At 38.5% G+C, this 18,205-nt stretch overlaps 1 protein-coding gene across 4 annotated transcripts in view; it reads left to right on the forward strand.

Moving 5' to 3' along the window:
* CTNNA1 (catenin alpha 1) overlaps positions 1-18,205 on the forward strand; it is a 174,822-nt gene that overhangs the window by 59,398 nt on the left and 97,219 nt on the right. For all 4 annotated transcript variants that reach the window (XM_039224868.1, XM_039224867.1, XM_039224869.1 and 1 more), the window contains 3 exons: positions 34-153; positions 9,027-9,293; positions 12,390-12,593. In XM_039224868.1, the coding sequence (XP_039080799.1) occupies positions 34-153; positions 9,027-9,293; positions 12,390-12,593 (591 nt within the window). The remainder of the gene's footprint in view (positions 1-33; positions 154-9,026; positions 9,294-12,389; positions 12,594-18,205) is intronic.

Genomic DNA, 18,205 nt, shown 5'->3' on the forward strand with positions numbered 1-18,205 from the left:
AGAATTTTTCTTACTTAGAGGTATGTTTTATAGGTGGAAGATGGTATCTTGAAACTGAGGAATGCTGGCACTGAACAAGACTTAGGAATACAGTATAAAGCCCTGAAACCTGAAGTGGATAAGCTGAACATTATGGCAGCCAAAAGACAACAGGTACAGTCATGATTTGGGGATATAGTAAAGTTGTGTATATTATAATCTAGTGGGAAAAATTGATTTTACCTAAGTTTTCTGAAGGTATGATTACTACCCTCTGCCAGTATAGTTCCATTAAAACATTTAATTTATGAAGTATCCTTTCACAATTGTGCTGTTAATAAAGCTGTAATTAAGTTGCATTCATGTTAGGCTTCTATTTTAATTCTTTGGAAAATTGTGCTTTAAACTTTTTTTAAGTTTATTTATTAGAGAGAGAGAGGAGGAGGAGGAGAGAGAGAGAGAGAGAGAGAGAGAGAAGGCCGATGTGGGACTTGAATCCACAAACTGTAAAATCGTGAGTGAGTGAGTGAGTGAAAGAGAGAGAGAGAGAGAGAGGAGCAGAGAGAGAAGGAGAGAATGAGAGAGATGCCCGACATGGGGCTTGAATCCACAAACTGTGAGATCATGAATTGAGCCGAAACCAAGAATCAGATGCTTAACTGACTGAGCCTCTGGAGGGCCCCTGAAAATTGTGCTTTAAAGAGCTTGGCAGTTTGTGATTGTGTCTGGACAGATGATAAGATCTTCGTTATGTGCCATCAAGGATTAATGAGTGTGCAGTGGAGTTTAATTTAGATTTTTAAAAACCTTAAGCCAGTTGAAACATATTGGAATTATTTGCATATCAGAAACTATCATCCCCCCCCCCCCATATTTGGTCATTTTTCAAGTATTTCTTATTAATCATTGTTAGTAGTTTCCATAGTGTTACGAATTTGTGTTATGTGGCATGTGGATCAGTGTTCTTCTTCTTCTTCTTTTTTTTAAGTTTTTTTTTTTTTTGAGGTGTGGGAGAGGGAGGGGCAGAGAGGGAGAGAGAGAATCCCACACAGTCTCCGCTATCAGCTCAGAGCCCATCATGATCTCACCAATTGTGAGGTCTTGACCTGAACTGAAGTCAAGAGTCAGACGCTTAACTAACTGAACCACCTGTGTGCTCCCGGATCACTGTTCTTATTTTTCCAAGCTTTGCTAACCCTTTGGTGTTTTGGCTTTTAAGGTGCTTTGCAGTCTTTTCTGTGCTCTTCCTGTAGAATGCCCCTCTTCTAGGGGAGATGCATATGTTACTATTCAGTTTCTTAAAACTTTCATAGTTCTGATCAAGCTTGTGCTTTTTCACAAAGCCCTGAAAAGATCAATTCTTGTTATCATTCACTAATACCTGTATCAGTTAGGATATTTCATGCTGCAGTTTAGAAAACCCAGCTCCAAAACTGCTTGAACAGTGGGGGATTTATTGTCTCACTAATCAGAAGTCCCAAATTAGGTGTGATTTCGAGGTGGTTAAGATAAAAGGTTTTGCAAGTATCATCACGGATCCAGGTTCTTGACATTTTCCAGTACTGCAGTGTTTCTTGTTGCTGGTACTGGATGGCTATAGAAACTCTAGGCATGATTTGCACACATCACTATGTCCAGCAAAAAAAAAAAAGGACTGTTTCTTCCATATGTCTTTAAAAAAAATTTTTTTTAATGTTTTATTTATTTCTGAGAGAGAGAGAGAGAGAGAGAGAGGCAGCGTGAGCAGGGGAGGATCAAAGAGAGAGGGAGATACAGAATCTGAAACAGGCTCCAGGCTCTGAGCTAGCTGTCAGCACAGAGCCTGATGTGGGGCTTGAACCCACAAACCGTGAGATCATGACCTGAGCCGAAGTAGGACGCTTAACCGACTGAGCCACCCAGGCGCCCCCCCCATGTCTTTTTTAGAAGCAGATGATCTAGAAGCCCCTAATAGATTTGCCCTAAATCTGAATTTTGTAACATACCCATTCTTCACCAATTATTAGTGAGAGGAAAGTAGTTGTTATGTCTGACTCTGTGATGAAGATCTCCCTTCTGGTCTGGGATGAGAGTACACTTCTTGAGGACAGGGACACCAAACAAGGGCTCTGATAGTAGTTAGGAAAATGTCAGTACTGTAAATGTCCAGTATATGCCATTCTCAGCTTTGGAGTCTTCTTAATCACTTTTGGTAATAATAGTATAAAAACTTTACCCCATAGGGATTGAGAAGATTAAATTAAGTAATGTATGTAAAGTATTTAATATGATTATGGACCATATTTCAAGCTTAGGTTATGATCAGACTGAATTTGCACATATGAGATCCTGGTTTTACATTTCCATTACTTAATATTAGACATTATAATATCGCTAGATTTGATGTATTGCCTAAGTAATTTAGTTCATGTAGGCTTAGTGTGTTTTTATCATTTATTCCTGTGTTGGCTTATGTCTCCATCAAATAAATCACAAATAATATTTTTCTTTTTGCGGGGCCTCCTCAATTCTAAAATCTTGTTTTATAATATGATAATTCTGCAAATATCTACGCTGACCCAGCTATGTTTACAATTTATTTAATGTCTTTGATTTATTCCCATTTGCTTTTTGTTTTTGTTTCTTGTTTGCTTTATTTAGAAAATTGTTTTAAAGTTTTTAACTTATTATTTATTTTGAAGAAGAGAGAGAAGTTGGGGGACAGTTAGGGAGAGATAGTGCCAAGCAGGCTCTGCAGTGTCAGCACAGAGCCTCATGTGGGACTCGATCTCATGAAATATGAGATCGTGGTCTGGGCTGAAATGAAAAGTTGGATGCTCAACCAACTGAGCCACCCAGGTGCCCCTAAATTCTCATCATAAATACATGAAATAAATGTTGGTTATTTTTAAAAAATAAAAGTTCAGTGAATAGTCCTACAGTCATAAAACCTAGTCTGATTTTGGTTTATGAAGACTTACTATTTGAGGAAAGTGAGAAAATTTAGACTAACACCATATTGCCTATCTTTGCAAACTGGTAGAATAAGTAAATTGTATGCTATTGGAAAAACTTACTGAAAAGTAATGCTGCCTGACTTTTTTCTTTTTAACAATAATTTAGTTTTAGAGAGAGAGAGAGAGAGAGAGAGAGTGTGTGCATGCATGTGAAGAGAGGAGGGGCATAGAGAGAGAATCCCAAGCAGGCTATGTGCCGCCAGCACAGAGCCTGACACAGGGCTCCATCCCACAAACCACGAGATCATGACCTGAGCTTAAATCCAGAGTTGGACGCTCAGCCTGTTGAGGCACCCGGGTGTCCCAGTGCTGCTTTATTTTTTATACTTTGTACCATGAACACATGAAGAGTTCCTTAAACGTAATCCCTGATGTACTAAAAAAAAATAGTAAATTTCAAATACTTCTGAAATAAGATGTAATTAAAATCTTGAAGTTATTAGTTAACATGCTGATTGGTCTTCTGTTTGCCCCTCCATATCTGTTTTCTACCCTTGTTCATTGCTCCCAGGGATCTGACCTGTCTGGACTGTCTCCAGGGCTCCTTTGCCCTCTAGTCCTGGTTGGGTTTGACCAGTGGGGGCATTAGTAGGAGGTCAGAGGAGATAAGAGTTAGAAGCTGGGGTTTTATTCCCCCGGCTGCCACCCTGCTTGTTGCTCTGGGTGGCTAAAGTCATAGCCCCTGTTGGGTGGTATTCTCTCCACACCTTGCTCTCTGGGTTCTGGTATCTGTTGGCCTCCTTGTTTCTTCATACCTAAGTAACCTAACAGCCTTGTGGTTTTCTTCTACTTTCCCTATATCTTTGTAGCATAGTCTCTAAAACATCTTTAAGTGACTTAGTTTGATTTTACCATTTATTTTCTGCCGGTATCTTGATTGATACATGTTCCCATTTTAAAGTTTGTCTTGAGGTTTGTAGTATGTCCTTGTCGTTTGTTGTTTTTCTTGGGCCTAGTTCTTTAACCATAGCTTTTGGCAGTAGAATCCATTGAGTAAGTTGGCTGTGGACTTTTCTTTGTGTCTCCTGTTGATCAAATAGTGTTTTGTAGGACCTAGGTCTTGGTGTGTATTCCTATAAACTAGTGCTTTTCTTGGGAATTAAATTGCAACTCATTTTATCCTAAGGTCTCAGACTGGTAAAAACTTGATTCTTCCTTTTGGATATTGCCCATTGATACCCTTTAGTAACTGGTAACAGTTTTTCACACTGTGTGTTTCCTGGCAGAATTCCTCTACTGCTACATGCTTAGCCCCTAGACTATCTTTTCACCTTTAACTTCTCTGTTCAGGCATGGTATATAATAATTTAGCTTCTCATTGAACCTCTTATTTTTGCAGACAGCCCTAGTCCAGAAAAGGGGTATTTCCTCAAGAGCACTATTTGGGTCTCATATATATATATATACACATATACACTAGCTCCTTTAGTGTCCCTTAGAAATGCTAAACGTCCTAAGGTCTGGTGGCTCTTTGGAATTAACTATTTCTCCGTAATGTCTTTTTGGAGCATGTTGTAGTAGTACTAAGGATGTTGCTGAAAATAATAATGAGTAACTATAAAAAGGTGTTTACTATGTGCTTACATACTCTTTTTTTTTTTTAATTTTTTTTTTAAATGTTTTTTTATTTATTTCTAGGAGAGAGAGAGAGAGAGAGACAGCGTGAGCAGGGGAGGGTCAGAGAGAGAGGGAGTCACAGACTGAAACAGGCTCCAGGCTCTGAGCTGGCAGTCAGCACAGAGCCCGACGCGGGGCTCGAACCCACGAACCGCGAGATCATGACCTAAGCGAAAGTCGGACGCTTAACCGACTAAGCCACCCAGGCGCCCCATGTGCTTACATACTCTTATAAACCCTTTATAAACACACATTTATTTACTCTTCACAGAATAGTATAAGGTACATACTGTAATTGATCAGATGCTCATTTAAAAAAATGTTCATTTACTTATTTTTGAGAGAGAGAGAGAGAGAGAGCACGAGCACGTGTTGGAGATCAAGAGGTAGAGAGAGAATCCAAAGCAGGTTCCACTGTCAGCTCACAGCCAGATGAGGGCCTTGATCTCTTGATGTGAGATTGTGACCTGAGCCAAAATGAAGAGGTGCTCCCCTCACCACCCCCACTACCCATCTTTAGAGATGAAAGAATTGGAGTTACCCGGAGGTTAAATAATGTGGCATGGACATTCATCTCGTCAGAATTGTAGCCAGGTTTTTAATCCAGGCTTTCTGGCTCCAGGAGCAGAGCTTTTGTCTGTTCAGATGGCTTTTATAATCCCTAGTGCTTAGAGTATTGCCTGGATGTGGTAGCGTTTACTAAATATTTAATGAACAAGTGGAAAAGCCACTTTGCTATACCACAGATCCATCCTGGAATGGGATTCTAAAGGTGGCCCTAATCTGTTAATTTCTTGGGCTGGAATAGAATTTGCTCACTATAAGTGTTGAATTTCCTTTAGACTGCAGGCTCTTCTTTTACTATAAAATAGATGGCAGAGATGGGGATGGGCCAGAACTGACCTTAGTTCCTTTGAGGAGAACTGCATGTGCCTCCTGTGGTCAGTTCTGCCTATCAGTCTGATAGAGATGGGAGTACTTGCATGTTTAGCAAGTATTGGGTGGTGGATGCTCCACCCACCCAGGTACTAGAGCTTGTTGAGACATTTGCTAAAAATGTAATACTTCTTACCTAGTCTCTGAACTCTGACTTGATGGGTTTTTTTCCTGAAAACTTAAACAGAAACAGTGGTAATGGATAGTAATGCATTTTATGTTTAAATAAATCTGGACTAGCCGGGTTTGCCTGTGGACCTTTTCTTTATGTGTAGTTGTTTGAATTCAAGACAAGATAACTGATTACATATATTTATGGCTACAATTTTATATTAAATTGAGTATAAAGAGAGAAATGAGAGGAAACTTTTACTTGAATTTCCAGCTCTTGGGTAGAAGGAGTGCTATAGATTACTTAGAAGTAAGCTTTTATTTTTCGGTCACTGCATATGATGATTAGTTGAAATTACTTGAGAGCAGTCATTTCTTCATGTTTTATGCTTGTTTCTGAGGGTGCTTGAAACACAATTGGATTGATAAAGTTTGGGAATCATGAAGGCTAAAGTAGACCAAGGGACTCTAATTTCATACGTAATCTTTTATATTCCTTAATAGCTCGTTTTGTAACCAATCCAGATTACTTGTCACTGTTACAGATTTTAAAAATAATACTTAAGATTGATTATTATTCTTAGTAAATAATGCTTCCTTTTGGTATTGCCAATTTTCCTATGTTTACTTAACAAAATCTAGTTTCTTTGTGCTATGGAAAAGTAGTTCTTGAGGGAAAGCTGAACACTTTGGCAGTTAGGACAAATGACGATATATAGTTGTCATTTTCACCATAGGTTAAAATATCCCCCTTATTTCGTAAATAGGAAGCTATCAGGCATAAATTGTGATGAGGACAAGACATGTAGAAGATGCCACACACAACATGTACACCAGCTGCTTAAGCATAATGATTAGCCCTTGCCCCTTGTCACAGCTTGAATCTTGAGATGATCATCAATTCTCTAAATCCATGAGGTCCTGTTTCTGAATATTTTATCTACTCTAGTCTTTAGAGAGGTAGCAGTTCTCATACTAGGCCAGGCAGTGGCTTTAGGAAAGTCAAGTATTGAATAGTAATTCTGGCATCTGTTAACTTTAGGTGGCCACACGTGTTTTTGGTAACCTTTAAAGAGACTGTACTGATCTAGGTTATAGATGCTTAGGGAAGAATTCCAAATCTAATTGTAAAGCATTTTATATACAGAGGACAATATAAGTACTTAGATGCAAATGCTTCCCTAGAAGACTTAAAAGTCTCTGAGGTTGTGGTGATGGCCAGGCATTTAGAAAATGCCACACAGAATGTACGCACCATCTGTTTTAACTTAATGGTTAGCCTTAGCCCCTTGTCATAGCTCGAATCTTGAAATGATCACTGATTCTCTAAATCCATAGGGTCCTGTTTCTGAATATTTAGCCTAATGTACTATGCTACAGGGCATTTGGAATGCTGTGAGCTTTAACTTGCAATTCAGATTCCAAATGAGAAAAGAATTCTAGGAGGAAAAGTAATAAGCTGTCATATTATACAAGGTTTGAATAAAGATGCAAACCTAAAATATATAGTGAGATGAAGTAGCAGAAAAAAGAAGCCAGATAGGTGTCTCTAATGCTTAATTAGGAACTCATCTAAAAAGATGAACCATTAAATGGCTAAGTCAGACTTCAAATTGAGTTATTGACTTTGGCCTTTCTTAGTTAATTTTCTCTTAGTGTTTATACATGTAATCCTCTTTTAAAACATTTAAATTTGTACTGTAGGGTTTAGTTGATGCAATTAACATTAAAATTATATTCACAGGTAAAATAGAACAGATCTGGTGGTTAGTTAGGGTTATCACTTCTTTTTCTCTTTGGTGGTGGTAATACATATTTACTAAAGACTTAAGTCTCTCCTCCCCCTCTTTTCTTGAACACTTTGAGTAACAGTGGGGTACCAGAAACACCTTCTTCCTGTCTTGCTTATTTGTCACTTACTTGCCACTTAGTATATCCACTCAGCCTGGGACCCTGGGATCATGACCTGAGCTGAAATCAAGAGTAGGCTGCTCAACTGACTGAGCCACCCAGACACCCCAGACAATCAGACAATCAAATAAAAACCTTTTGGATTAAAGTCATAGAGCACATGAGTCTCAACTTTATGCCTATGCCTTAATGACCTGTATCGTAAGGCCATTTTTGGGATAGGAATTGGTGGCAGCTGGGGGGCAGGGGTATATTTAAGAAAGCAGCTTGCCTCATCCTTACCTAGCTGGTTTGGATAGTTCATGTACATCTGTGGTATCCCAGCCCAAATTCACAAAACTCTTATAATGAGCTTGTATGACTCAATGACAAATACTCAAACTAAATCTTACCCTACTTAAATGTGTATTTGAGGGGCGCCTGGATGGCTTAGTCGATTAAGTGTCCAACTTTGGCTCAGGTCATGCTCTCATAGTTTGTGGGTTCGAGCCCCACATCGGGCTCTGTGCTGACAGCTAGCTCAGAGCCTGGAGCCTGTTTCAGATTCTGTATCTCCCTCTCTCTCTGACCCTCCCCCTGCTCACACTGTCTCTCTCCCTCTCAGAAATAAAATTTAAAAAAAAAAAAAAAATGTATTTGAGTGATTTTTCTAATTTGGTTGAAAAAGGTACATACAACTTAATGTAGTTGTAATGAAGGTGCTAGTCATTTTTATGCTTTGATTTTTAGTTAGTGCTCTGCTAGGTAGCTTACATGCATTATCCCATTTGATCCCCAGGACAGTTAGAAGAGAAATATGTTAGGCTTCTATTTTACAGAAAGTGAAACTGAGTATGGGGATTTTATTTATTATTATTATTTTTTTTTTTTTTTTTTATTTCTAGGGGAGAGAGAGAGAGAGAGACAGCGTGAGCAGGGGATGGTCAGAGAGAGAGGGAGTCACAGACTGAAACAGGCTCCAGGCTCTGAGCTGGCAGTCAGCACAGAGCCCGACGTGGGGCTCGAACCCATGAACCGTGAGATCATGACCCAAGCGAAAGTCGGCCGCTTAACCGACTAAGCCACCCAGGCGCCCCTATTATTATTGTTTTTAAAGATTTTTATTTTTAAGTAATTTCTATACCCACTGTGGGGCTCAAACTTATGAACCTAGAGATCAAGAGAGTTTCATGTTCTACTGACAGAGCCACTCAGGCGCCCCGAGGATGGGGATTTTAAATAAGATCACAATAACCAGTTAAAAGTAGAGCTGGAGATTCAAATCCAGGTCTGTTTGGTTTGGAGAAGTTTGAACTCTACATACTGAGCCATGCTGCCTCCTTTGTTATGAAGCTAAACTGTTAATGAAAGTATTGTGTCTAATTGGTAGAAATTCTAACTTCTCAGCATTTACTGACAGAGGGTGTTTTGTTTTTTTTTTTAAATGACTATAACCCATATAAAGACTGCTCCAATTTCTTGTGTGCTTTTTTACAGGAACTGAAAGATGTGGGCCATCGTGATCAGATGGCTGCAGCCAGAGGAATCCTGCAGAAAAATGTTCCGATCCTCTATACTGCATCCCAGGCTTGCCTACAGCACCCTGATGTTGCAGCCTATAAGGCTAACAGAGACCTGATATATAAGCAACTGCAGCAGGCGGTCACAGGCATTTCCAATGCAGCCCAGGCCACTGCATCAGAAGATGCTTCCCAGCACCAGGGTGGAGGAGGAGAACTGGCATATGCGCTCAATAACTTTGATGTAAGTTATACTTGGGGAGAAACTTGAGGTTCTCGACCATTCCCCCAATGTTAAGAGATTTCTAGGGAAATGTGATCAAGGTTTCTCATGAAAGTTCAGTTTCTACTTAGATTTGTAATCTATGTCAAAAGAAATTTTAGAAATCTTCAGTCTATTTGATCTTGACTTGGCCTACAACATTTTTCTTGTTCTTTTCCTTTTCTTTTGTGTTAAACTTATGAATTCTTTTATGTAACTTATGTTTCCCATGAGCTCATTCTCTGTTGAGGATGTGAGTTTGGTTGATTTCATCCAGGGTTTTAATTAACCTTTTGGTAGTTGTAAAGCTGAGATATAGAGGCAAAGTATATATAGACTCTGCAGTGCAGGGGCTCACAGTCTAGTGATACATCATAAGTGATTACCACAGAAGTGTCTTCAGTGTTAATCTTACTTGTCTGCCTAGATAATATACTTCTCAATAATAATAATAATGCACAGAATTTAATTAAGTAGAAGAAATTTGGGCCTAAAATACTTTCTTAGCATAATTCCATATAATTATCTTTGATGGTTGATGCCCTGGATCTGTTCTTTGTATGCATTCTGTGTGCACACTGTTCTGTGTATCAGCTCTAAACTTAATTTTTTGTGGGTTTTGTGTGTGTTTTTAAAAACTTCTACCCACAATGCCTCATGGCTTCCAGTAGATGGCAGTAGTTTAAGATTTTTTTTTTAAGCCAACTGGTTGGGTTACATAACAAAATGTTTTTAAAAATTTTGAGAGACTGAATACAAGCGGGGGAGGGGCAGAGAGAGAGGGAGACACAGAATCTGAAGCAGGCTCCAGGCTCTGAGCTGTCAGCACAGAGCACGATGTGGGGCTCAAACTCACCAACCATGAGATCATGGCCTGAGCCGAAGTCGGACACTGAACCACCCAGGCACCCCTACATTAAAAAAAAACAATTGTATTGATTGAGTTAGTATGAGTGGGGGAGGGGCAGAGAGAGAGGAGAGAGAGAATCCCTAGCAGGCTCCACACTGTCAATGCAGAGTCCTATGTGGGGGTCGAACTCATAAACTGTGAGATCATGATCTGAGTCAAAATTAATCATATGCTTAACTGACTGAGCCCCCGGAGCCTCTACATTTTTTCCCTCTCTTCTTCTTCTTCTTTTTTTTTTTTTTTAATTTTTTAAAAACGTTTATTTGTTTTTGAGAGACAGGCAGAGCATGAACGGGAAAGGGACAGAGAGCGAGAGAGAGAGAGAGAGAGAGAGAGGCAGACACAGAATCCAAATTAGCACAAAGCCAGACGTGGGGCTAGAACTCACAGGCCATGAGATTATGAGTCGAAGTCGAAGTTGGCCGCCTAACCAACTGAGCCACCCAGGCGCCCCTACATTTTGGCCCTAATTTTTTTAATTAACCTAAGAGAAAATTGCTTTCCCTCTGGCCAGCATCCTTTCATAAGTAGGAATGCTTTGAAGTATAGAGACTGTATATATAATGGAGTGCATTTTGTTTTAAACAGTTTTTCTTAGCCTATATCTTTTCTTACTATGTCTCATCCTTTTCTTTGGCTTGGGTAACTGATCCTTGCTGTTGTACATGGCTGATTTAAGACTTCATAGATCATAAAGACAGTGTTAATTCTACAGACCATGGTGTTAGAACTGACTTTTTACCCTGGAGCCTCAAACATCAAATGACATTTTAGCAAACTTGTACCATGCATCTTACAGTTTATTGGCACTTTTTCCCATCCTCCTCAAATTTGGCAGTCTTAGGTATTGGCCTCTTTGAAGGCACTAAGAATTACATTTTGCCCTAACTTGAGTAGTAACTGCCAGTGGCCACTTAACCTCTTAGGACTAGAGTGAAACTTCATATAATGAGGGGGTTGGACGAAATGATCTCAGGCCAATTGTAACTCAGTGACTCTATTAAAATTCTATCACCATTCATTCCTTATTCCTGTTGGTCAGAAGGCATTGTGTATTCAGTTTTGAATACACAGTACAAAAGAAAAATAATCAGTTAAAATGTAGGCTAATAATGAACTTGAGGCATTGCATTTTCAGTTTTGAAACTGAGGATTCTTGCGAAGGGAAAGAGGAAATAGATGTATACTTAACTGGCAAAGGGCAAGCTTTTTAAAGGAAAAACTTGGCATTTAACTTCATATGAGTGAGTAAGAGTAGTCCCTATAAAGAAAAGTTAAATGCAAAATATTTGCAGAGACATTTACCAGTGTCAGAATAAATTGTATCAAGCAGAAAAGTTGGAAGAAGGCCAGTAGCTGCTGTCCTTGGTCTATTGATGTTTGACCTTGTACTTAAAGCTTGCTTGTGACCTGACCTCATGCATCACTGGTAAAGCTGGATTTAAGTGGAGTGGGGGAGTGAAGAGGAGACAGAGTGAGGATTTCTTCTTACTGGGCAGTTATATCTCACAGAGTGTCTTTGTTGGGATGGATTGCTATCATCTCTCACAGATCAGCTGGAAAACTTTAAAGAAAGCCTCTAATTTAGACATAACAGTATAAATTTGACTGCATTGCTTATTACAGTTAGATGAGATATGTAAGATGAGGAAAATAGATTGGAATTGCTTATAAATACATTCCTTTCTGAAACTTTGAGGACAGAGTCATTGTTCTGTTTTTATTTTTTTGCTGTGAAATAGTTTGGCTGATGTCATGTAGTAGTTTTATGCTCTTTACATAGAAAAAAAGGAAAAGAGAGCTAACTTATTTTCCTTACAATTCTCATTTGGTAACTTCCACTAATAATGTATAAGCTGACATCTAGATGTTCAGATTCAGTAGCATTAACGTGATTTTAATGCTGACATAATTTATATTTGCATTTGTGGCATATCTTATTTAGGCTCCATTCAGTTGAAAGTATTGGTTCCAGTTCCTTTGAGGACAGTGATCTACCATAGGCCAACTTGTATGTCTCTCATCTGCCAAGAAGTGTAACTTTTTTAGGCATTGGAGTTTTTGTATTAAATCTTGATTGATGTTTCTGATCAACAGTTTCCTCACCTTCTAGAATAATGGAGGGGAACAGAGATGAGCACTAAGATTCAATAACATTTTCTTTGCAGAAACAAATCATTGTGGATCCCTTGAGCTTCAGTGAGGAACGTTTTAGGCCTTCCCTGGAGGAGCGCCTAGAGAGCATCATCAGTGGGGCTGCCCTCATGGCTGATTCATCTTGCACCCGTGATGACCGGCGTGAGAGAATTGTGGCAGAGTGTAATGCTGTCCGCCAGGCCCTGCAGGACTTGCTCTCAGAGTACATGGGTAATGTGAGTATTAGAATTTTTCTTTGAAGTAAGAGGAGTTTTTCGTAACAGGCGATGGATCTGAGATGTTAAAAAAATTTTTTTTGATCATTTATTTTTGAGAGAGAGAGAGACATAGTATGAGTGGGGGAGGTGCAGAGAGGGAAGGAGGGAGGGAGGAAGAGAGGGACAGATTCTGAAGCAGGCTCCAGGCTCTGAGCTGTCAGCACAGAGCCCAATGTGGGGGCTTGAACTCATGAACTATGAGATCATGACTGGAGCCAAAGTCGGACGCTTACCCAGCTGAGCCACCCAGACATCCCTGGATCTGGGATTTTTAACTAAAAATGACAAGTACATTCTTGGCTTTTTGACCCTTTAGGGTGAGGCAGAATTTTCAAGGAATGCATAAATAAAAGACTTCCTGTGTTCCCCAGCTTTTTTCTTCTTTAATGTTTATTTGTGAGAGAGAGAGAGAGAGAGAGAGAGAGAGAGAATCTCAAGCAGGCTCCAGGCTCCGAGCTGTCAGCACAGAACCTGACCTGGGGCTTGAACCTATGAACCGTAAGATCATGACCTGAGCAGAAGATGCTCAACTGACTGAGCCACCCAGGCGCCCCTCTCAGCTTTCTATGTTGAAAAATTTTTAACTTGTGAAAATTATGCAGTGAGTTTTCTTTTAAACATTTGGAAGTAAGTTGTTGACATTGTGTTGCTTAAACATGAAATATTTCAGCCTCCATGTCCTAAGGATAATGGCCCTTAATATCCTTAAAATTTCCATGATCACATCTAAGTGGCCACCTACTTTTGGGCAAAAGGGAATGGTGAAAATATTTATAGTTGGTAATTTTTTTCGTGAACCATATAGAATGTCGTAAGAATATGACATTGCCAACTAGAGCTGTATTAGGTAACAGTAGTAATTTTTAAATTTTTAAGGTTTGTGTTTAATAACCGGTTGTGTAAAAATACCCCAATGCTGTAAAAAAAAATTTTTTCCCCGTAGGTAATACTGTACCTAATGATTTTGATCTCTGTTGTCATTATCTTCCTTTTTCCTTTAATACTTCAATTCCAGTTGTTTAATGCTTAGAGTTATTATAATTTACACCTTGTACCCAATATTTACTTTTGCAGAAAAGGAATTAAATTTATGTAAAATCATTTTAAAGGGAAAAGGAACAATACAGAGTGTTTCCTACTAGTGATTTTTGTCTGTTTAATGCTTTTCAGGGAAAGGTCTTGGTACTTTCTCATTTATTCATTTGCTGTACATCTTATTTGTTCACTTATATACCTATATAAGTGAACGTATAATAGTGAGTGATGGTGGAGTTCCTAGGGTGAAGATGAATGCCTTAGAGTGTTTATCTTGTTTCTACCATATTGTGAAATTAGTGAAGCATACTGAATTTTTTAAGCCATTGCCATGCTTTGATCATATGCAGTCTACCTCAGAAAAATGAGATTAGAGGCTTAGTTAAATCGAATGGAAAAAGCAGTTGATAAGTCACAGTGAAAATGTGGTGCACATTAAAAAATCCTTATCTAAGTTTGAAAATTGGGAAAATATAAAAAATGGGTAATTTGAAGAATGGTTCATGATATTAAGATGTTTAAATGGGGGGCTGGGAGGCTCATTTGGTTAAGTGTCCCACTTTTGATTTCAGCGCAGGTCATGATCTCAGTTTATGGGTTCCACCCCGGTGTTGGGCTCTGCGCTGACATGTGGAGCCTACTTGCAATTCTTTCTGTCTCCCTTTATATCTCTGTGCCCCTCCACCTCCCCTATTTGCTGTCTCTGTCTCTGTCAAAATAAACCTAAAAAATTTTTTAAAAAGGGTTTAAAGAGGTAAACAATGGACTTGGCATGTGTGTGGATCAGTTATCTGCTATCACATGTAGTACCTTAGTGGTTTAAAAAAAATCCAGTGTAGTTATGATTAGGAAAATGCTTTAAAAATAGTCTTTGGTGGGGAAGAATATGTGATAAATTTTTCTTATTGCTCCATATGAGCGCTTCCTAATGATCCCTTGAGTCTTGGGATTGGTTGGATCTTGTGGGGGTCATCTGTGGTCGTGAGTAACCTTCTAGTTTCTCTCCAGAGTGTCATACAAGTAATATTTTCAGTTTGTGCCATGGATGTAAGTAAAGGTAGGAAACACTCATTTATACGTGAAGATGCGGAGACTATAACATCACTCCTACATAATAATGTTTTATTATGTAAGGAAAACTAGAACAGTTTAAAGATTATGGTGGAGATTTTGAAATAAATTATCTTGAGATTCAGATTATATTTTAAAAAGTCCTCTATGGGCATGGTTTTCTTAAAGATAAAAATATGTAGTTCCTTTGTATTGACCCATGTAACCTTGAGCAGGCTAGGTACTGTCAAAAGTGATGGAGTGAAGATGAGGTGGGGGGTTGGGGAGGAAAGGGCAGTGAAGTACAATTGAAAGTTTAATAAGTGATAGAGTCTGCAAGAAGCAGAAGCAACGAGGGTTGAATTTTGCTGATTCATGAAGTGTTCAAAAACATTCAGAACCTTTGGTAACAATCAGAACTTAACTGCGGCAATGTCTTCCTATCACCTCATTCACACTGAGTAAGTGTCATATGCAAAGTCGAGTGCCGGGCCCTGTATAAAAGGAGGAATGATGCCCTGATCCTTTCCTTCTGGCATAGGGTCTCTATAGAGCATGTATAATAATGACTATTTTTACTAGTCACTATTTGTATAGATAACATAAAATCTTGCTATAATTTGTAGTGTTGCTTCTTTGTCCTGTGTTGCCACTTACTAAGTTCCATTGGTTTTCCCTCTGCAGCAGTCATTCTGAATTTCGAATGCACATTAGAATCCCTGGGGAACTCTAAAAGAAACCTTGATGTGTAGGTTGTACCCCGTTAAATCAGAGTCACTGAATTGAGGTCTAGGTGACAGTATTTTTAAAAGTTCCTCAGGTGGTTCCAATCTGTAGTTAAGGCAGAGAAAGTCCTCTGATGGTTTATTACATTTGTCCTTTTCTGCCTTCATTGCCTTTGCTTTATTTTAGACTTTACTCAATTACTCCATTTTCTCATCTATTCTGGTCGCTCAGGCCAGTCTGAGCTCATGCCTTCAGTAGGGCATAGTTCATTACGAGTTTGAAATTCTCTTCCCACTTCTTTAAAACTAACCTACTCTTGCTTCAGGGCCCACATTTCCCCCATCTCTTTCCTGAAGGCTCTTTGACACTTCACCATTCTGCATGGTTCCTTTGCTTCTTGTACCGAATTGTTGACTTCCTTGAATTTTTGCTTAATTGTATTTTCTTTATCCATGTAATTTCTGTAACTGTTTTAAGCTTTTAAAAGACAGGAAACATTTTTAAAATACTCTTTCAGGGACTAGTGTAATATTAGAGGAGGTACTCAGTAAGTGACTGCTTTGTAAACTAACTCATGCTGACTTGGGAGAATGAATAAAATGAACTATTTTGGATATTCATGGTGCTAGGGATACAGTAGTGAAAAAAGCAAAAAAGATTCTTTCCCTTATGGGCCTTACATTCTAGAAGGTTATAGGGAAGGAGGTCATGAGTGGTTTACGTCTACTTTCTGTAGATTTCTCAGTATATGGATGACATCTGTAGAAAAAATTAAATTAAGTGCTCTGAAACAAGCAGTGAGGCAAAGTGGTATCCTGCGTCATGTAGAGTTAAATTTTATTCATCAGGTGAGAGCCAGACTCCCTCTTAAAGGCTCCAAGGGCCAGGAGGCCAATAGCCTTAATCTGCCTACTTGCATTGTGGTTTAAAATGTTGGAGGTTACTTTTGGCTGTATTGCTAACTTACTGTACAGAGAGGTAAGAGATATTGATGTTAAAAGTAATGCATTTGACCCTTACTTACTTAACATTATGGAAATGCCTCAGCACAATAATAGAGGTCTTTTGACATTGAATGGATCTTGGTGGTTCCGCAAATAACTTCTAGGTTTTCTTAAAATGAAATGTGGTTACCGTGGTTAAGTTTAATTTGTTCCTGCTCTGTTAGCTTAAAGTTACTCCAGGGAGGGTTCTAGAGGAAAAAAAAAACCCCAGCTTGGATGGGTGTTGTAACTTTAAAAGGTTTAGAAGTAAATGGATTGAAATTAAAATGAAATATAATTGAACTTAAAAAATTACCACTTTATTTTTTCATAATTGAAAGTCATGCATATGCATTAAGTTACTGAACCACCACTACCGTGTTTAGGAATATGCATTCTAATGTTTTCCCCTTTTTTGTATGAAGTGTGTGTTTTACTTTAAAATAGTTTTAACCTTTTTTTTTTAATGTTTTACTTGTTTTGAGAGAGAGAGAGAGAGAGAGAGAGAGAGAGAGAGCGCGCGCCTATGCATGTTCCCATGTACTTTGGCCTCAAAGGGAGAGAGAGAGAATCCTAAGCAGGCTCTGCTGTCAGCTCAGAGCCTGGCATGGGCTCTGTTGAGGGGTATGCTGATTGTCAGTCTGTTCCTTTCACCCTTTATTAGGGCATCTGCTTTCAGTTGTTTTCCCAGTAGTAGAATTTGCTAAAACCATACTTAATTTGTCTTTGTTACCACACCCATCTTCAAACCCCCTGACCTCTCAAAAAATAAATAAACAAAACTCTTCTTCCCTATTCCCTCGCCCCATGATCTGAAAATATTTAACACAGTATTTGAAACATTGAAGACCTTCAATATTTGAAATGAAATCCATTTGGTTTTGGCCTAAGCAGTCTTAGTCAGCAGTGAATGGTTGTTTATTGACTGACTGGAGTTAGGACTTGTAATTGGGAAAAACAAGCATAGGATTTGGGCTTGAGTAGCTGCAGCTCTTTGCCATCCACTGGGGTAGCCAATTGCCATAAGTGGCTGTTGAGTGAAATGGGACTAGTTCAGACTGAGATGTGCTATAAGAATAAACTACACACCACATTTCAAAGACTGAGTACACAAACAATGATGGAAACTATCTCAATAATAACCTCGATTATATATTTTGGATATATTATGTTAAATAAAATCTGTTAAGCTTAATTTTTACCCATCTCTTTTTATTTATGGTTACTAGAAAGTTTTAAATTATATAAGTAGTTTTTATTATTTGTTCACATTATATCTCTCTTGGGTAGTTCTGATTACTGGGTAACCAACCAGCTAAGATGAGTAGGTAAGAGTTTAGCCTCAACCTTCTCACTGAGTGTCCAAAATGGTACAGTATTCATATATAGTAGCTATCTATAGCTTGTATTTTTCATACCTAAAACTTTAGTTTTAGACCAAAAAATAGGTAGAGCTTAGGACCTGGTGAGGATGATGTTGCTTAAGGATAAGTTTGATCTTTGTTCTTGCCCACAAACATTGGTTGCAGTGGTATTAAGATCCTAAAAGAGGAATGCAATTACAGGGCATTTTTTGGTATTGTACTGGGCATATTATTTGAGGGATTTGATTATATTAATATAGCAGGTATAAAATTTTTGTTTGATTTGGATAATAATTTGATATGGAATGTATGAATAGGATGCACTTAATATTCACTTTCAAAGACATATTGTTGCTGTAGTGAAGGGAAGCACTTAATTTAGATGCTAATCTCTTCTCAGTTTTGCAAATGC

The sequence above is a fragment of the Hyaena hyaena genome, unplaced genomic scaffold (assembly GCF_003009895.1).
Source record: "Hyaena hyaena isolate Hyena2069 unplaced genomic scaffold, ASM300989v1 scaffold_1806, whole genome shotgun sequence".
In the NCBI taxonomy this organism is placed as follows: domain Eukaryota; kingdom Metazoa; phylum Chordata; class Mammalia; order Carnivora; family Hyaenidae; genus Hyaena; species Hyaena hyaena.